This window comes from Glycine max, chromosome 13 (assembly GCF_000004515.6).
Source record: "Glycine max cultivar Williams 82 chromosome 13, Glycine_max_v4.0, whole genome shotgun sequence".
Taxonomy (NCBI): domain Eukaryota; kingdom Viridiplantae; phylum Streptophyta; class Magnoliopsida; order Fabales; family Fabaceae; genus Glycine; species Glycine max.
This window is the reverse complement of record NC_038249.2, coordinates 22350835-22367102: the sequence shown is the minus strand read 5'-3', so window position 1 is coordinate 22367102 and position 16268 is coordinate 22350835. Positions and strand designations below refer to the sequence as shown.

Below are 16268 nucleotides of genomic sequence, written 5' to 3'. Positions count from 1 at the left end.
TAGTATTTTAGTGTTATTTCATTTTTGTACATTAAATTGTAAAAGTTTTATTTTAATATATTTTTTATGTTTTCAAAAGTTTCACTTTGGTCTACGTTAGATCTAAAATTTCTTATCATCATTGCACCAAACGTTTTAGATTTACGTTTGTGGTGGATCACGGTGTAACTTTGTGGTATCACAATAATATTGTTTGCATATATGAGTATTAATGAGACACTAACATTGGTTAAAAAAATCAAAAGAAATAAATAAGATGAATCTTTCAAAAAGATAAAATATCAAAATAAAACTTTTTAAAACATAAAGAATTAAAATGAAAACTTTAAAATATCAAAATAAAATTTTTGGAAATATAAAAAATTAAAATAAAACTTATAAAAATAAAACATCACTCAAACGAATCAAAATTAATATTTAACCTTATATATTAGCAGTTGTTAATTCAAAGGACTAAAAATTCTTTTTAATAATTTTAGAAACTGAAATAACTAATAATTATAATCTCAAGTACTTAATTAACTCATGAAAAGGAGCCCTCAGATTACGATCAGTGTGGAATGAAACGTTGATTTCGTCATAAGGAGCATGTCACGTGTATTGTTTACACGTTTTTCCAGTTCCCTTCTGTAGGACGTGACTCAAATCTAATTTACTCCTCCAGCCGTTTAATGCACTTCATCTTTAAGAAAATTGAATAAAACTGCTTCTTTAGGTAGCAAAGTGTAGAATAGAAAAAAAGAGATCAAATTATTCATCGCATATGAAAATAGTCTTACATTTGTCATATATAGTATCTACTACAATCTTCAGAGAATGAAAATGACTTGTATAATGAAAAAGAACATGCATAAACGTAAATATTTTTTATTTTTTTTACTTTAACCATTTCAAAATAATTAAGGACTTTAGTTAATTTAATTAGTGAGATTAATATTTTCAACAATTGGTTTTTTAATCAGTATTTCACTCTCTTAATCTCTTTTTCATCTAAGTAATTAATACATATCCACTTAAATGTATTTTATAAAATAAAAATAATCCAATAGATAATTTAAAGAGAATCTTGTAAAGAGAAAAAAATTCAAAACATCTCAAAAATCTTATAAAAAAGATCTAAAACAGTTACATATTTGTCAAAGAAATTGTAATTAAGTTGGTACTCTAGCTTTGTCCTCTTCCATACGTTGCCCAACCCGCGTGCGTGCTCGCACATTAAATTAGTACTAGTTGTTTTATTTCAGCCAATGCCTATGTACTAGTTGAGAAATTAAAAGTGAATGTTTTTTAATTAAAAATTTTAATTAATTTCTCAATCAGTTTCCTAAATGCCCCCTATTAACAAGACCCTTACATGTTCGGCTTCTTTGTGCTGACAGAAAAAGGTTGCTCTTTTGTAGGTCAACATTACGTCCCAACACTGAATAGAAGGGGATTTTCTTTCTTGTATAAGTCAGAAAAAGGTTGCTCTTTTGTAGGTCAACATTACGTCCCAACACTGAATAGAAGGGGATTTTCTTTCTTGTATAAGTCATTTTTCTTCTACATCTAACATATTTTTTATAATTTTAATATTATCCTTATATATATTCATGTGAATTTTCATATTATTATTAATATGATACTCTAATCAATTGAATTAATAAGTTAATTATATTATAAAATAATTAATGTTATATATATAACATTAAAATTTATAATATATATTTAATACACATATAAGTTTACATAATAAATTTTGTAACAATTAATTTTGATCTAATAATATATTTTTTACATGTATAAATTTTAAATAAAATCATAGGTTTAATAAAAAAATTATATATGTAAAATAATTAATTATTAGATCAAAATTAATTACAACAAAATTTATTTTGTAAACTTATATGTGTATTAAATATACATTAAAAATTTTAATGTTATATATAACAATATTAATTATTTTATAACATAATTAACATATTAGTTCAGTTGGATACAAATTGATAATCTTTATGATTCATACGGATTGTAAATCCATATGATCTATATGAATTGTAAATCTGTAATAGTCTTGCCTTATGAATTGTGAATCCATAATGACCTTACAGATTATCAATCCGTACAAATTATACTTAAGGATATTTTTTATTTTTTTTTTCTTTGATTACTAGGTGTAGTAGAAAAATAATTGATGCAAGAAGAAAATCTCATAACAAGCACAAAGCATACTTACCACAACTAGGGCAATGAGGCCCATTCTCTCGAAAACTCAGATCCATCTTAAAGAAATTTTTAATTGGTGAAGCGCGCGCGGGCACACGCACCTATATTACATTTCCAAGAATAATTTTTAGTAAAAGCTTGTAACATATAAATATTACATTCCCAAATTCACATTAACATAAATGAAATTTTTAATTGGTGAAACACACAGTCTTATCCTCCCAAATATCATGAGGCACTGTCATTTCTCGGAAAAACCTTGATAACTTTAGAAGAAGTCTTAATCATATAAACCATGAACAGGAATAAACATGTAATTGTTAACATCAAGTACACAAAAATGTTTCAACATATGGTCCAAAATTTGCCGGCTGAGTAAGCCAAAAAAAAAGTTTCGATGTTGACGGCTTTTTTACAAAAAAGGGACAAAATTTTACATTTTTTTTATCGGATGTATGTTTTAAAAAATTACCTAAGAGTGGATAAGTCATAACAGGTGAGTTAGAAGTCGTAACATTTGTTATCACTCCTTATTTTTTTAAAAAAAAAACTGAAATCATAAAATTAATTAGTTAAAAAAAATTGACTTTAAAGTCGTAATTTTTTTTTTTTGGTTTTACGATTTTAAGGTCGTAAAACCTTTTTTTATGGTTTATTACTTTAAAGTTGTAAACCTTTTTTTTTTATGGAGATCAACGATCAAGATTGAATCATGAAAGAATGGATGGCACGGATTGAAGGATGAATATTGAATTATTGAAGTCGTGGAAGATTACACGACTTCACTATTCATGGAAGTTATTTTATATATATCCATATATTGATTGCATGCCATTGGTGTTTATGCATTATTATAATTATTATACATGTTAGATATATTGCGTATCTAACGTAAATTAATATTTAGTTATTATTAATCTAGGGTTTACTTAGATAAATTATTATACATGTTAAATTAATTTTGTTTAGTTACTATTTTATGTTTTAGTATATTAGTGTTTAGTTATTATTAATTTAGGGTTTAGTTACATAAATTATTATACATGTTAAATTAATTTTGTTAAATTATTATTTTATGTTTTAGTATATTAGTGTTTAGTTATTATTAATTTAGGGTTTAGTTACATAAATTAATTTTTAGAATATTAAATTAGTTAAAAAATTAATTATTTTATGATAGCTATTATTTTTTTATTGATGGTGGATACAGTACGTAACATTAATGACATCAAAATCATGACTATGATAAAGGTAGGACATAGGTACTCTAAAGACGTGTATGTCATGATGCAAGAAAGTCAACACATTGTTACCCCACATTATGTTCACACGTATGAGAAATATGAGAGTTTGAGATTCAAGAAATTGTAAACACGCGACTTGGTCGACGAGCAATGATATGCACTATCAAATTGAATGAATGGTTATCTGATTGTGGACAATTTCAAATACTTCAAGTATCTTGCTCGCATGCAATTGCAATGTGTGTTTTTTATAATTTAAATTATGATGACTTTGTTGACCTTGTATACAAGTTGGAAAATATTTTCAAAGTTTATCAACATCACTTTCATTCCCTTGAAGTGAAGACACACATTTTATGTCTAATCCTTCGAAACCATGACGGACATCAGGCAAATCGGCTACTACTCGAATACATAATGAGATGGATGAACCAATTTCAAATAGGCCTAAGAAATGCTCATTATGTGAAAGTGAAGAACATAATTATACTAATTGTCCATACAAATAAGTACATACTAATATAACTTGTACTTTTTATGTTTTTCTTTCATTTGTATTGTGCGTTTTATATTAACGTATTAATTATGTTATTTTTTATTTTATTATGTATTTTTATTAATAGATTATTTAAACTTTAAATAAACAACAACAATTAAATAAAACAATATTAAAAATATATAATATGTTTTAAATAATAAAACATTAATATAAATTAATAGCATATCAAATAAAATTATAAAAAATATACTAATAAATAAGTCAAGTTGATAATATTTATTATACATTTAAATATTATTTTTTTTTTAAAAAAGAAAAAAACATAAAAAAATTATAAATTTGAAAAAAAAAATTAACTTAAACATTAATAAAATAAAAGATTTACAACTTCAAAGTCATAAACCATAAAAAAAATATGATTTACGACTTTGAAGTCATAAACCTAAAAAAAAAAGGTTTTACGACTTTAAAGTCGTAAAATAAAAAAAAAATATTTACTACTTCAAAGTCATAAAAAAAAATTAATCAAAGTCATAAATATTTTTATGATTTCAATTATAAAAAAATAAAAAAATTATAACAAGTATTTGGACTTCTAACCATAGTACCTTCCAACTTACTCCTTCTAGGTAATTTTTTAAAACATATCTCCGATCGAAAAATAATATAAAATTTTACCCCATTTTGGTAAAAAAGCCCGATGATGACATTTTTCATACTTAGATTGATGGTAGATTAATTATAGTTCAACTTATATTACCCATCAACATCAAATTCAACTATTAATCAACTTAAGTACATAATTAAGGTCACCTATGATGACCTAAACATATTTTAAAACAGATTACAACTAACAAAGTACACTACTGTAAAAAAAAACTAAGTACATTAATAACAATATTATGTCAGCTACTTAGCCTACAAGACAAACAGAGTATTTCTAATATGGTTTACAATATCCTTGAGATGCTAAACATAAATATGATTATGATCTGACTATCGATTTTTGGATAGGGATGCTTCCAGCTTTTCTTTCAACTGTATAGCAGCAGTCTCCCCTCCCTCAGTTCTTATGGAGAATGTGTGAATAATTTTATCATCTGTAGTCGAAACACTGGAGTCTTGAGCCACAATTTGATGCTCCTTGAACGTTTTAACAACATTAGAAACAGGGTGAATATCTAAGGGGCATCTCACTGTCACAACTGTCTCATCCTCTCTTTCCTGAAAATCCATATCTGGCAATGACAATTTTTGGTCCTGATTGTGGATCATGTTCTTCTCAGCTTCCAACACCTTGATCTTCATCTGGAGATCAGTGATAAAGGTAATGGCATCACCAAGCAAAGATGCCTTGTCCATTTTAGATATGTTAGGGACAACAGCTCTCAAGGCATAAAACCTTTGGTTAAGCTTCTCACGTCTTTGTCTCTCAGCTTCAACATGATTCAGCGGTTCCTCTCTCCCATTTGCCGGCTTTCTACCTCTTTTTCTGGGCTTCCGCTCATCTGCATGAATGGAGGATGAGTCTTCATTACCGAGATCTAGACAAGGAACCCCGCTTCCTTGAGCATTAAAATTCCCAGCCATCATTTGATTCAGTTGAGGGAACATTTTACCTTCATTACTGACACCTAAAGTCCCATTGGAAGAATTTCCATAAGCATGGTTCACCCCTAGTGCTTGAACCTCATAGGAGTCCGAAGTAAAACCAGGATCATCTTCCACCTTCGGGGAGAAACTAATAGTTATAGACTGAGATTTTGTGTCCCCTAGGCTTAACTCATGCCCAAAAATCTTCGGAAACACCTTTGCCTGTCCGGGACTGGATTCCCCAAATGCTGTCCTGACCATCTCCACAACACCGTGCTCTTCAGGCACCATTTCGAGCGAACCAAGCTCCACCACCCCGGACTTCAGAGGAACAAACACAACAGTTTGAAGACCAGCCAATTTCCCCATAAACGATCTAGATTCTAATTGGTTTAAACAACCAGCAGCATCGGAAGCCCAAATCAATTTACCAGACTTGAACGAACTGCCAGGGCCACATGGCGAATCAAAACCAAATATATAACACATTGAGGATAAGTAAAACATGAGCAAATCCGAAACCCTGTCCAATCTCGCATAATTAGCCTCTTTCGACACAGACCCACCAAAGCAGGCATCAAGCTTCTGCAGCACATTCTTTCTCACCTCCTGCTCATCCTCCTTCCCAACTCCATTCCTCTCCCCTTTGGGATCACTGCAATGCCCATCACCCCAAACCAAGGCAGAACCACCAGATTTCAAGACAGCAACCTGCCAAAACACAGCATAATTCCACTTGGAACCCTCAACAAGCTGGCACAACCGCTGTCGGAGACCCGGGTCAGTACTGGCCGATGGCGCAACCACACCGGAAAAGACATTATTGGAAAGTGCGGAAATAAAGAACGCAACAGCCTCTGCACCCAGCACAGACTCCAACACACCCTTGTCTTCCTCGTTCACACAAAACTTCTCACCCATCATCTTTCTTTCACAGTTAATATCTCATAAATCTCAAGACCAAAACTTTTTCCAAAACCCGTTTCACAGAGATCTCAACTGAGCCAAAATTCCCAAAAACCCCCAAAATTTGCATAAAAAACCCTAGAATCAAACTCTTGAAAACATCCAACTAAAACCCACAATTTGTGAAAATGGTGACATGGGTTTTCCTAATCACAGATAATGGATGAATATCCCAAGGAATCTAACTTAGTATTGAGCTCCAACATAGTTGGTCGCAACCCCAATGAAAAACGTTCAAGGAAGGGGAACAAACAGATTCAGCGTAAAGACAAAAAGAGCAGAATTACCTGATGGGTATTGTGATTTGGCGTGGTGTATGATGAATACGAAGAATAGGAAAGTTTTGAACAGATATGAGATTTTATAAAACCTGAGAAAGAGGTTCCGTTTCAGATCTGGAATGTTAATGTTATCAAGGCTATTTGTTCTTCCACTTTATTTTTTTTCCTTTTTTCTTTTTTAGGTTTCTTTTTTCTTAATTTTTTTTTTTTTTGCTCAGAAAAAGATTAGTATATACAGAGGCACAAATATAATCCTCTGAAGTGTTAATTGAATATTGGATCACAAATATCCTTGAATCTATTTTATAGATTGTAAAAACATTATAGTGAGACATAATTATCTATGACGTCAAAAAAAGATAATTATATATAGAATTTATTTTTATACATTATTAGATTTTATAATATTAATTAAGTAAAAAAACTTTATTTATATATATGGATAGTTATCATAAAATTTATTAAATTTTATTTATATAATAATTTATATTAAATGATTATGTAAAATATTTTTAGGTGTTAATATATTTTAATTGATTGTCTTATTTTCAGTAATATGAAAATCTTACCTTAATGCCTAAAAATTATAATTATTAATAATGTTAACTTTAAATATGAGATACGTTAATTCCTAAAAAAATGTGACTGGTTTTAAATTTATAATTTATAATGATTAAGAAAAGTCTTTTCTCTTAAAAGAACGTGTTACGTAATTATTACTAAATTTTTTAGGGGAAAAAAATAAAAAAAAAGCACTCTAACAATGTTTATGAGTCGGTTGGAATTATTTTTATAAAATTGAATAGTTAAATTTGATTGGTGTAGTTCAGTCTGATTTAAAAAATAATTGAAACTTATTCTATTCATAAGTTGTTTGATTTGATTCTCAATCATGATTTATCCATTTAAATTTAATCTTTTTTTAACTACTATTTTATATTATGATTCATCTAAATATCCAATACAATTAACAAAATATTACCAAACATCAAAAGTAATAAAATTGATTCATTCAATACCATCAACATAATATTCTAAAATAGATTAATGCAAATTAAAACAAAGTATGTTTCAACGAGATTTATTATAATAGTTTGAATCACTATTATTTCCTAAGAATTAAGTTCTTGTAATAAGATTTGTTGTAACTAAATTTACTGAAACAAATGAACAAAATATGATTCATTAATATTATAAACATGAAAAAAAGTAAAATAAACAACGATGTAACGTGAAAAAAGTTTCAACACTAGTAGTAGTCTCAACACTTGAGGTTCCAATGTTAATAGTATTTAAAGTTAAATCAAATAATTCTAAAATTTTAATCAATTCGCTTCTGATCGGATTTATAAATTTAAATTTATGACTCAACTCATACATGAAAGATTTTAATAAATTTGATTCGGTCTTGATTCAACTATATAAATGATTCAACCCAAATTTTTCACATCGATGTGGATTAATTTATACACAAGTTTCACGTGACTCGTAGATGGGAATACCCTTACCTTAAACCTTTTAACAGTGTTCAAATAGTAATTTTCATAAATTAGGAAGTTATGTAGTTCTCCGGTGACTTCTTTCTTAGTACTAAAAAGTGTTAATGATCACCAAATATTTTTTGTATGTGTCTTGTTTCGAGTGAATTTTTTTAAGAAATTTTATTTTAAAAAATATTTTTATGTTACTTTAATTAGTATTTTTTATTTACAAAGCAAAGTTGGAAGTTATCAAATTATTAATATATTTTCTTTCCAAAAATTATTTAATTTAAATGGAGACTTTAAAATTAAAACAATGCAAGTAATATTATTTCATGATTAAATGAATATTTATTTTTGAAAATATTAAACATATTTTATCATGTTTTGTTGAATAATAATAAGAATAAATACTTCCCGTGAGATTTCGTGTAACTGCTCAATCGTTTATTTTTTAGTCATTACATTTATTTTTATTACCATAAGGATGTCAACGTAATGTTTTCAAACTTAAAGGAAAAATATTATAGGAAAAAATGATGGGTTATGCGTAATTTATTAAAACTCAGGGAAATGTTATTATAATTTTCTCTAGTATAATAATAAAGTTGAAAGTAAATTTTTTTATCATATTATTTGATATTTTAAAGTAATTTCAAGAAAATTACAAATTATAATAATTATTATAATAAAATTGTAGGTTATCTTTTTTTAAGAATCTTTAATATACTTTATTTGTGTGATTTAACCAATAATCTATTAATTGGACAATGATGCAATGTATTTGCTAAGTTAATAATCACATTAGTTAAATAATTTGATAATAATTATGGTAGTAACTATGATAATAATAAAAAATAAAAATAATGATAATGTATGACAAATAATAATGATCATAAGAATAATAATAATAACAAGAGCACCTGCTATGCTATTATAGTAATGATTACTATGGAAATAATAAATACAAGATAATGGTTAATTAGATCTGAAAATTACATTAAGTGTTTTTTTATCATGAAAAATAAAAGGACAAGAATAAACACTACAACCTTAGGAAATTCCTACTGCTGTTGTGCAATTCCTTGATAAAATTTTGTTTCAATTTTTAACATAAAATTAAATAAATAATTTTTTTAATTAGTACCAAAAAATCGGTACTATACTGTAATGTTATCTTTTAATTAAAGTTAAATTTTTATTCTAATCACTCACATGATCAATATCAATGTTAAAATCTTACACATACTACTAAAATAAAATTCAACTTTCATTAAATAATAACATAAAATATATTAATAGTCATGTAGTTAAGTTATGTACATTTTTTTCCTTAGTTTTTTTCTTTTAATTTGAACGAGGATAAAAAGGCTATCAAAAGCTCAAACTCGAGGTTTAAAATGTCTAAGAGTGTGTTTTGATAGATAATTTTAATTGAGAAAAATAATTAATAGAGAATTTAAATTTCTTTAATCTAAAATTTACTGTTTGAATGTTTTTTTACGAAAAATTTAAATTTTTAGAATTTTAAAACAACTAAAAATATGAAATTTTAATTTTCTTATAAAAGATGAGAAATTAAAATTCTCTTATTGATAGAAGAACTTTCCAAAATGTTTGTGTGTTTCCTTTATCACCTTTATCCTTCCTTCCACCTAAAAGTTCTCAAAATTATGTTTTCGAACCCGCGACTTTTCCCTCATGTTGATGATCCTCTTCTTCGAGAAGCATCGTCCAAACTCGCAGAACTGCACCTGTCAACTAAGGGAGTAGTCGTCGCCCATCACATGACGAAGGTGCTTGTCGGCGCAGATGGCCTAGGCCATACCTTGCGCCGTTCATTGAATGTTGTGATCGGGTGTGGTGGTGTACATTGTTGTATCTAGGTTCCTTGAGAACTTCACATGCTACATAGTATTATTCTCTTTGGAAGTACTCCAACCATATATTCGTTTCTCTTTGCATTTATTTTCTTTCACCCTCACAATTTTAATTTTCTTTATTCAAACACAAAAATTTGAAAATAAAAGAATTTCAATTAAAGTATTTAAAATTTTTAGAATTTAAAGTTTTTGAGAATTTTAAATTCTCTTATCAAAACACACTCTAAAGAAAATGTACAGTTCACTAGAGGCTAGAACATGGACACCACAACAATACTACAAGGGTTTTGCTTCCTACACCACCCTATTTGCTTTTTGCACCTCCCAAATTTTCAAAGTGACCATAATAACCTTGTCTTCCTCACTCGTCCATAAGTTGTTTTCCTCACTTCTCCATGCCTAAAACATTGTCTTGTTCACTTCCTCACATTTCATGGCTCAGGTTCACTTGCACAGGTGAGTTGATTATTGTGTTGTTTATACTTTTTGTATTAGATTATTATAACCAGATTGAGTTATCCGTAATTATTTTTTTAGAAAATGAATTTTTAGGATAGGTCCAAATGAAAAATTATGGAATTAAATCCATAAAAGTAACATAAATCCAGATTCAACAATCTAGAATTGTTGTTATACAAATCCAGATCAATGAATTTGAAATGGTGAAATAATAGTACCAGATCAAATAATCTGAATATATAACATATTTCTGGATTGGATAATCCAGATTTTTTCTTATACAAGTACGGATTTATTGGTCTAGAAATTATGTGCATTTGTTTATTAGTTCGAATCAATCAATCTGAAATTGTGGAATAATAATACTGGAATTGTTTAATCCATTTTGAGTTTTTTGTTTCCTAGATCAAATAATTTGGAACTTCAAAACATGAATTCCGGATAGACTAATCCATAAATTATATTATATTTGGGATCCAAGAATCTAGAATTAATGTTTTGAAGTTTCGGATTAGTCAATTCGGTTTAACTTTTTTTCATTTTATTGCCTTTTCTGGAAGGTTGGTTTAGGGTATTTATATTGATTTTAGTTATAAATTGGTCTGAATATGTTGGATAGTTTTTGTTCATTAACTTATTTTTGTTGCTTCTAAGAGGTTTATATGGAAGACGATTATGTGAGGAAGATGTCAGATGAAGTGGATATGGAGGTTGACATGGATAATGAAGTTAGAATAGATGAAGATATTCATAAAGATTATGGATAAGAGATTGGAAAAATTATTGATTGTAGCAAAACATTCATAACTTCAGAGATAATTATTTTGTGTCAGTTTGTATTGAAAATATTGTACATTGACATATTGATGTTGTATGTTTTGTATATAGATTTTTGCTACTCGAGATGAACTGTTAAAATGAGTTCAGGATGTTGCATTTGAAATGAGTTTAGTTGTCATTTTGAAGTCAAATACATCAAAAGGGCAACTTGGACGGAAGACAATTGTTGTCGATATCCCTTATGAAATCCCTATGACATGCCATGCCTGGAGAAAAAAAAATATTAAAAGGAGAAAAAAATAATCAACAACTAATAATGATCATCTCTCTAGCACAATTTAAAAACATGATCAACCACAAAATCAACTCATAAAATACTAAAATCTTTCTACAAAATCATATAGAGAAAATGTTCACCTTTTGTTTTGTAATTATTTTTGCAAAAAACCAAAACGCTCTTTCCCACCCAAAGCACGACCACCAAATGAAAAATGTATCCAAACATAGAAGTGAAAAAAGAAACCCCTCATTCTGAATATGGAAATCATTGTTTAGCTCTTTCATACTGCACAACCGAATCTTATCTACAGAAACCACAATTCGACCCATCACATGCATCATTCAAAATGAAAAGAGAGAGAAAAAAAATCTAAAGGAGGGAGAGAAGAAAAACATAGAACCGACTCATTCTTTTTTTTTTTTTATCCATTTTTTTTAACTTTTTTCTTTTCCAAGCTCACTACACCACTTCTCTTCTCTCTTGTCTTTGCCCATTCCATTCTCCCTCTATTAGCTCACTCAACCAAGTCCAATAACAACTTACAGAGCCCAATTTACTAATATGCCCGTAACATGTCACGTGTTGTCCAACTTAAGAGGTTATAAATGAAATTTTATATGTTTACAACTTTCATATATGTTTAGTAGATAATTTCTTATACATCTTTCCAACCCATCTACTCCACTTTGGAGTGGACAGTTTATCAACATCCTAATTAAGTGCAAAACTTGTATTTTTGTTTGACACATAACCCTTGTGGCAAAATGGGCAAGAAATAGGGCGTAGTTTGGCACTTTGGCATATTTCATGGGTCTCGAATTTCACTATTTATAACTCTTCCCAGTCGATTTTGGTTGTCTCGCAAATTATCTATTTTTGTCGCTAGTTCTGTTATTTGTCTCTCAACATCGCTGGTCTTACAATGTCGCATTTATTCTCGTCCTTTTCACTTTCACCTGACCATTGAAGAACAAATTGCGTATAGCTCTATTATTTTTCATAAATTTGTGTTAACGTATTTGAGACATATCCTAAACTCCTAAGAATTTTGGGTACTAAGCTTCATAGTTATCTCTCCAATCCTTGTCTTGAGTTTGACAGATAAGCTAATTAAATAATGAATATTTCTAAATTATTCTACAATATCTTTTTTTATATTAGTTTTCCTATTTATCAAATAAAAATATTAAATATTTTTTATGTTTTTAATTTTTAAGAAATTAAATATATTTATTCTTTATTAATATGGTCTTTATACAATATTTAAAAAAGTAGCATAAAAATATTATAAATATAATGCTACTCTATTCACACACACACACACACAAAAATACTACTCTGAAACAATCAATCAAAATGTATATACAGTCACTTTGTTGTTGTCTTTATATGATTATATCTATACTAAATCTACATACTATTCTCTCTCATTCTCCAAACTAATAACACATGAGAATTTACTTAGCAAATAATCACTGGACAACCATTTTCGCAGTTGCTGTCATCATTAATAAAAAATATTTGAGGTGGAACTTTTCTTTGATTCAATTTCTATTCTGAATTAATTAGTAGTATTCTCTTAAGATCAAACTAAATCGACCCGTTGCAAACGAAGAGTTCTATTTGATTGTTCGTTTGCGACATAGTAGTGTGTAGTGATGTGGCTGAACGCGGTTGTGCCACGTGGTCATTCATTATTTTTTTTCTGAATAAAAAAATAGAGTTAATCAGAGTAATAATAATTTATATTATAAATTCTTCTCTAACATAAACTTATAAGTATTTCTAATATTCTTCTCTAAGTAGAGTTAGAATTTTATCTTATTAATCTGCGTAGTAATAATTTATATTATAAATTCCCATAAATTATCGAAATTAAACTTCAATAGAAGAATCTCTACACAAAAATAACTAATTGTTTCGCAAACAGACAATCTTGTAATTTGCATCTATTTATTGATTATTGATAGCGAATTTTTATGAACATATACTTGAACTGTTCATTTTTTCTACGTCAGCATATATATATCGCCTTCAATATATATAGAATATCGAAATGTATTTTTCTACTAATTAAGAAAGAAGAGAAAGGAATCAAACTAATATCTTATATAGTTCTACATATCATACAAAGCTAGATGACTGAATCGATGAACAATGGATCAATGGTTATTCTAAACGGAGAAACCCGTGTATTTCATCAGTCCTCACAGCTCGTAGATTTAATTCATGTTTGTTCGAGAATGATCAAATAAATTTTAGAAGACAATATTTATTTAATTTTTTGATAAATTGATAAAAATTAATTATTCTTAAAATAAACTTAACCAAAATCACGTACTCAAGTAATTATAAAGTTCTAAAAAGAATTCTGCAAAAAAAAAAGTTATAATAAATAAAGTCCTAGTAAATAATATGACTAATTATCAGTTACTTTAGAAGTTATAAAAGGAAGAAATTAAAATATTCTTAAGAAACCAGTTTATAGTTATTTGCCACTACTAATATACTCGTTTTCATTAAAATAAATTAAAGTGTATCACGTAGTAATTTCCTGAGAAATTTTTAAACAAAAAATTACTGTAACAGCTTTAATCAACCACGGAGAGTGCAAGTTACTAAAATTTAAACTTGAGAACTCGTACAAATCTTCGGCATTAAGTAATTAGTCATTTATTTAATCCAACAAGTTGAGAACCAAATAATTAAGCTACGAACACATTTCATTGCATGTAATTATTCGGCGTCTCTTAATGCTTACAATACGCAACGAATTATTAAGTGTGTTGGTAAATTAGGATCAAAGTATGTTGGTAAGTTAGAATCGATCGGTTCAAAAGTAAAACAATTAAATCTTACTTTAGATCTATTAACATTTGTTATTAATTTTTTTAAAAAAAATCACACATGCTAACAAAAGTCTCCATATATCACTATTTTCTTTAAAGTAAAAGAAAAAATCTATTTAAATTCTTACTTTAGACTTCATTTTGTACTGGATTAGTGCTATGTATTAAGAACTTTTTTCTAACATGATGAAACCATGATAAAAACACATACATATATAACAATTACAGAAGACAGATCAAGTTGAAGACATGATGGGATTAATGTGCATAATCGTCCTGAGCATGCGATGCCTTATTTAAGAGTAAGAAGTATATATATATATATATAAGAACCATTAATGTAAGTAATTAATGGCTATTATATATATATATATATTATTCCATACATGATACATACATACAAGGTGCATGCCTAGCTAACCTATCTTTGGCACACGAGTGACCACCCCAATTTTGTCGACCCAAACCCAAACTCGGTTGCACCAAAAGTCCATTGTCACCATAGATCCTTCTCCCACCAATCTTGCACGAACATTATCATTCTCTCTCTCAATCTTCTCCACTGCTACCACCCCGTTTGTTCCCACAACCTCAGGCCACGAACTCTTCCCTACACCAACATTAAAATAGATAATAATTAAGCACACATTCATTAAAATCATAATAATTTTATATACAGCTAGATTGTCTTCTCTTCTGCTAAATAGATGTGATTAATAACGAAATTTTTGAATACAAATGATTAATGTGCTGAAGTTAATGTTACATTGTTTAGATAATATCTGAGTTTGATCTTTGACAGAAATAATTTTTATTAAATTTTACATATTTCTAGGTCGAACTCCGAATTAATTATAAACTTTTTTTCTTAATGAATTGGATTAAGACAAAAAAATAGACGTCATTAATACCTTGACATAGTAGACTTGCCATTTTGCTTTCTCGGTGTTATAGCTCTTCCTTCAATTTTCTCTCTTGTAACTGAGTGATCACAAGATTTTAGAAGCGTAGTACAAATTAAGTGTTGCGTGCATATATATATATATATTGGGGGTGGACCTAGCCAGCTAGCTAGGTGTTTAATTTCTCATCAGATAGTAATGTCAACTCGGAGAGTTTATCGTTGAATTGATTGTTGTATGTCCTTATTAGCTTTGGGGATAAAGTTTGAATCAGATGATGTACAACTTTGACTATTAGATGAGGTTCACTTTGGAATTTATAGAGCGATTGCGGATTTCTTTGACTTTCTCGTAATTGCTTTTTAAAAAAATTGATATTGAATTTTGCACATATATATAAAAAAACAATTTGACATTGAATTACTAACTTGTTAACCCGGTTAAACGGCTGTGAATAAAAAATCTAAAATTTGATAATTACTAATCATTAATTCATTATTTGTTATGTATGTACGTAATAGAAATTAACTAAAATTTTGCACGTCATTAAAATGCATAAACAACCACGTGCACGCTGAAGGAAATGATTTTGGCCAAATATTACCTTTAAATATTTTAAAACAAAACGCAAAATAAAAGTAATTAAGGTCATATTTTTAATCAGTAATGAAAACAGAAAATTTAAAAATATTTTTAAATTAAAAATACTTGTTTGAGATTCTGTTTGGTTTATCTCATCTCAATTGAAATATTTTCTTTTATAATTATCAAAACACGATCTTTTATAATTAATTCTTGTTTTTAATATGTTGAGCATTTGTTTCAACTTTTATAAAAATTCATTCT

At 28.1% G+C, this 16268-nt stretch overlaps 2 protein-coding genes across 2 annotated transcripts; both read right to left on the bottom strand.

The window, feature by feature from the left end:
* Positions 1-4704: 4704 nt before the first annotated feature.
* On the bottom strand, positions 4705-6934 carry LOC100782107 (transcription factor MTB3). Its single transcript, XM_006593947.4, has one exon. The coding sequence runs from the start codon at positions 6463-6465 to the stop codon at positions 4945-4947; it is 1521 nt and encodes a 506-aa protein (XP_006594010.1). The 5' UTR covers positions 6466-6934; the 3' UTR covers positions 4705-4944.
* Positions 6935-14707: 7773 nt separating this feature from the next.
* LOC112998760 (glu S.griseus protease inhibitor) lies at positions 14708-15627 on the bottom strand. The gene is made up of 2 exons (XM_026124937.2): positions 15432-15627; positions 14708-15130 (listed from the first exon to the last, which is right to left on the bottom strand). Exons 1-2 carry the CDS (start codon positions 15451-15453, stop codon positions 14937-14939), a joined length of 216 nt encoding a protein of 71 aa, XP_025980722.1. The 5' UTR covers positions 15454-15627; the 3' UTR covers positions 14708-14936.
* Between the last annotated feature and the right edge of the window lie 641 nt (positions 15628-16268).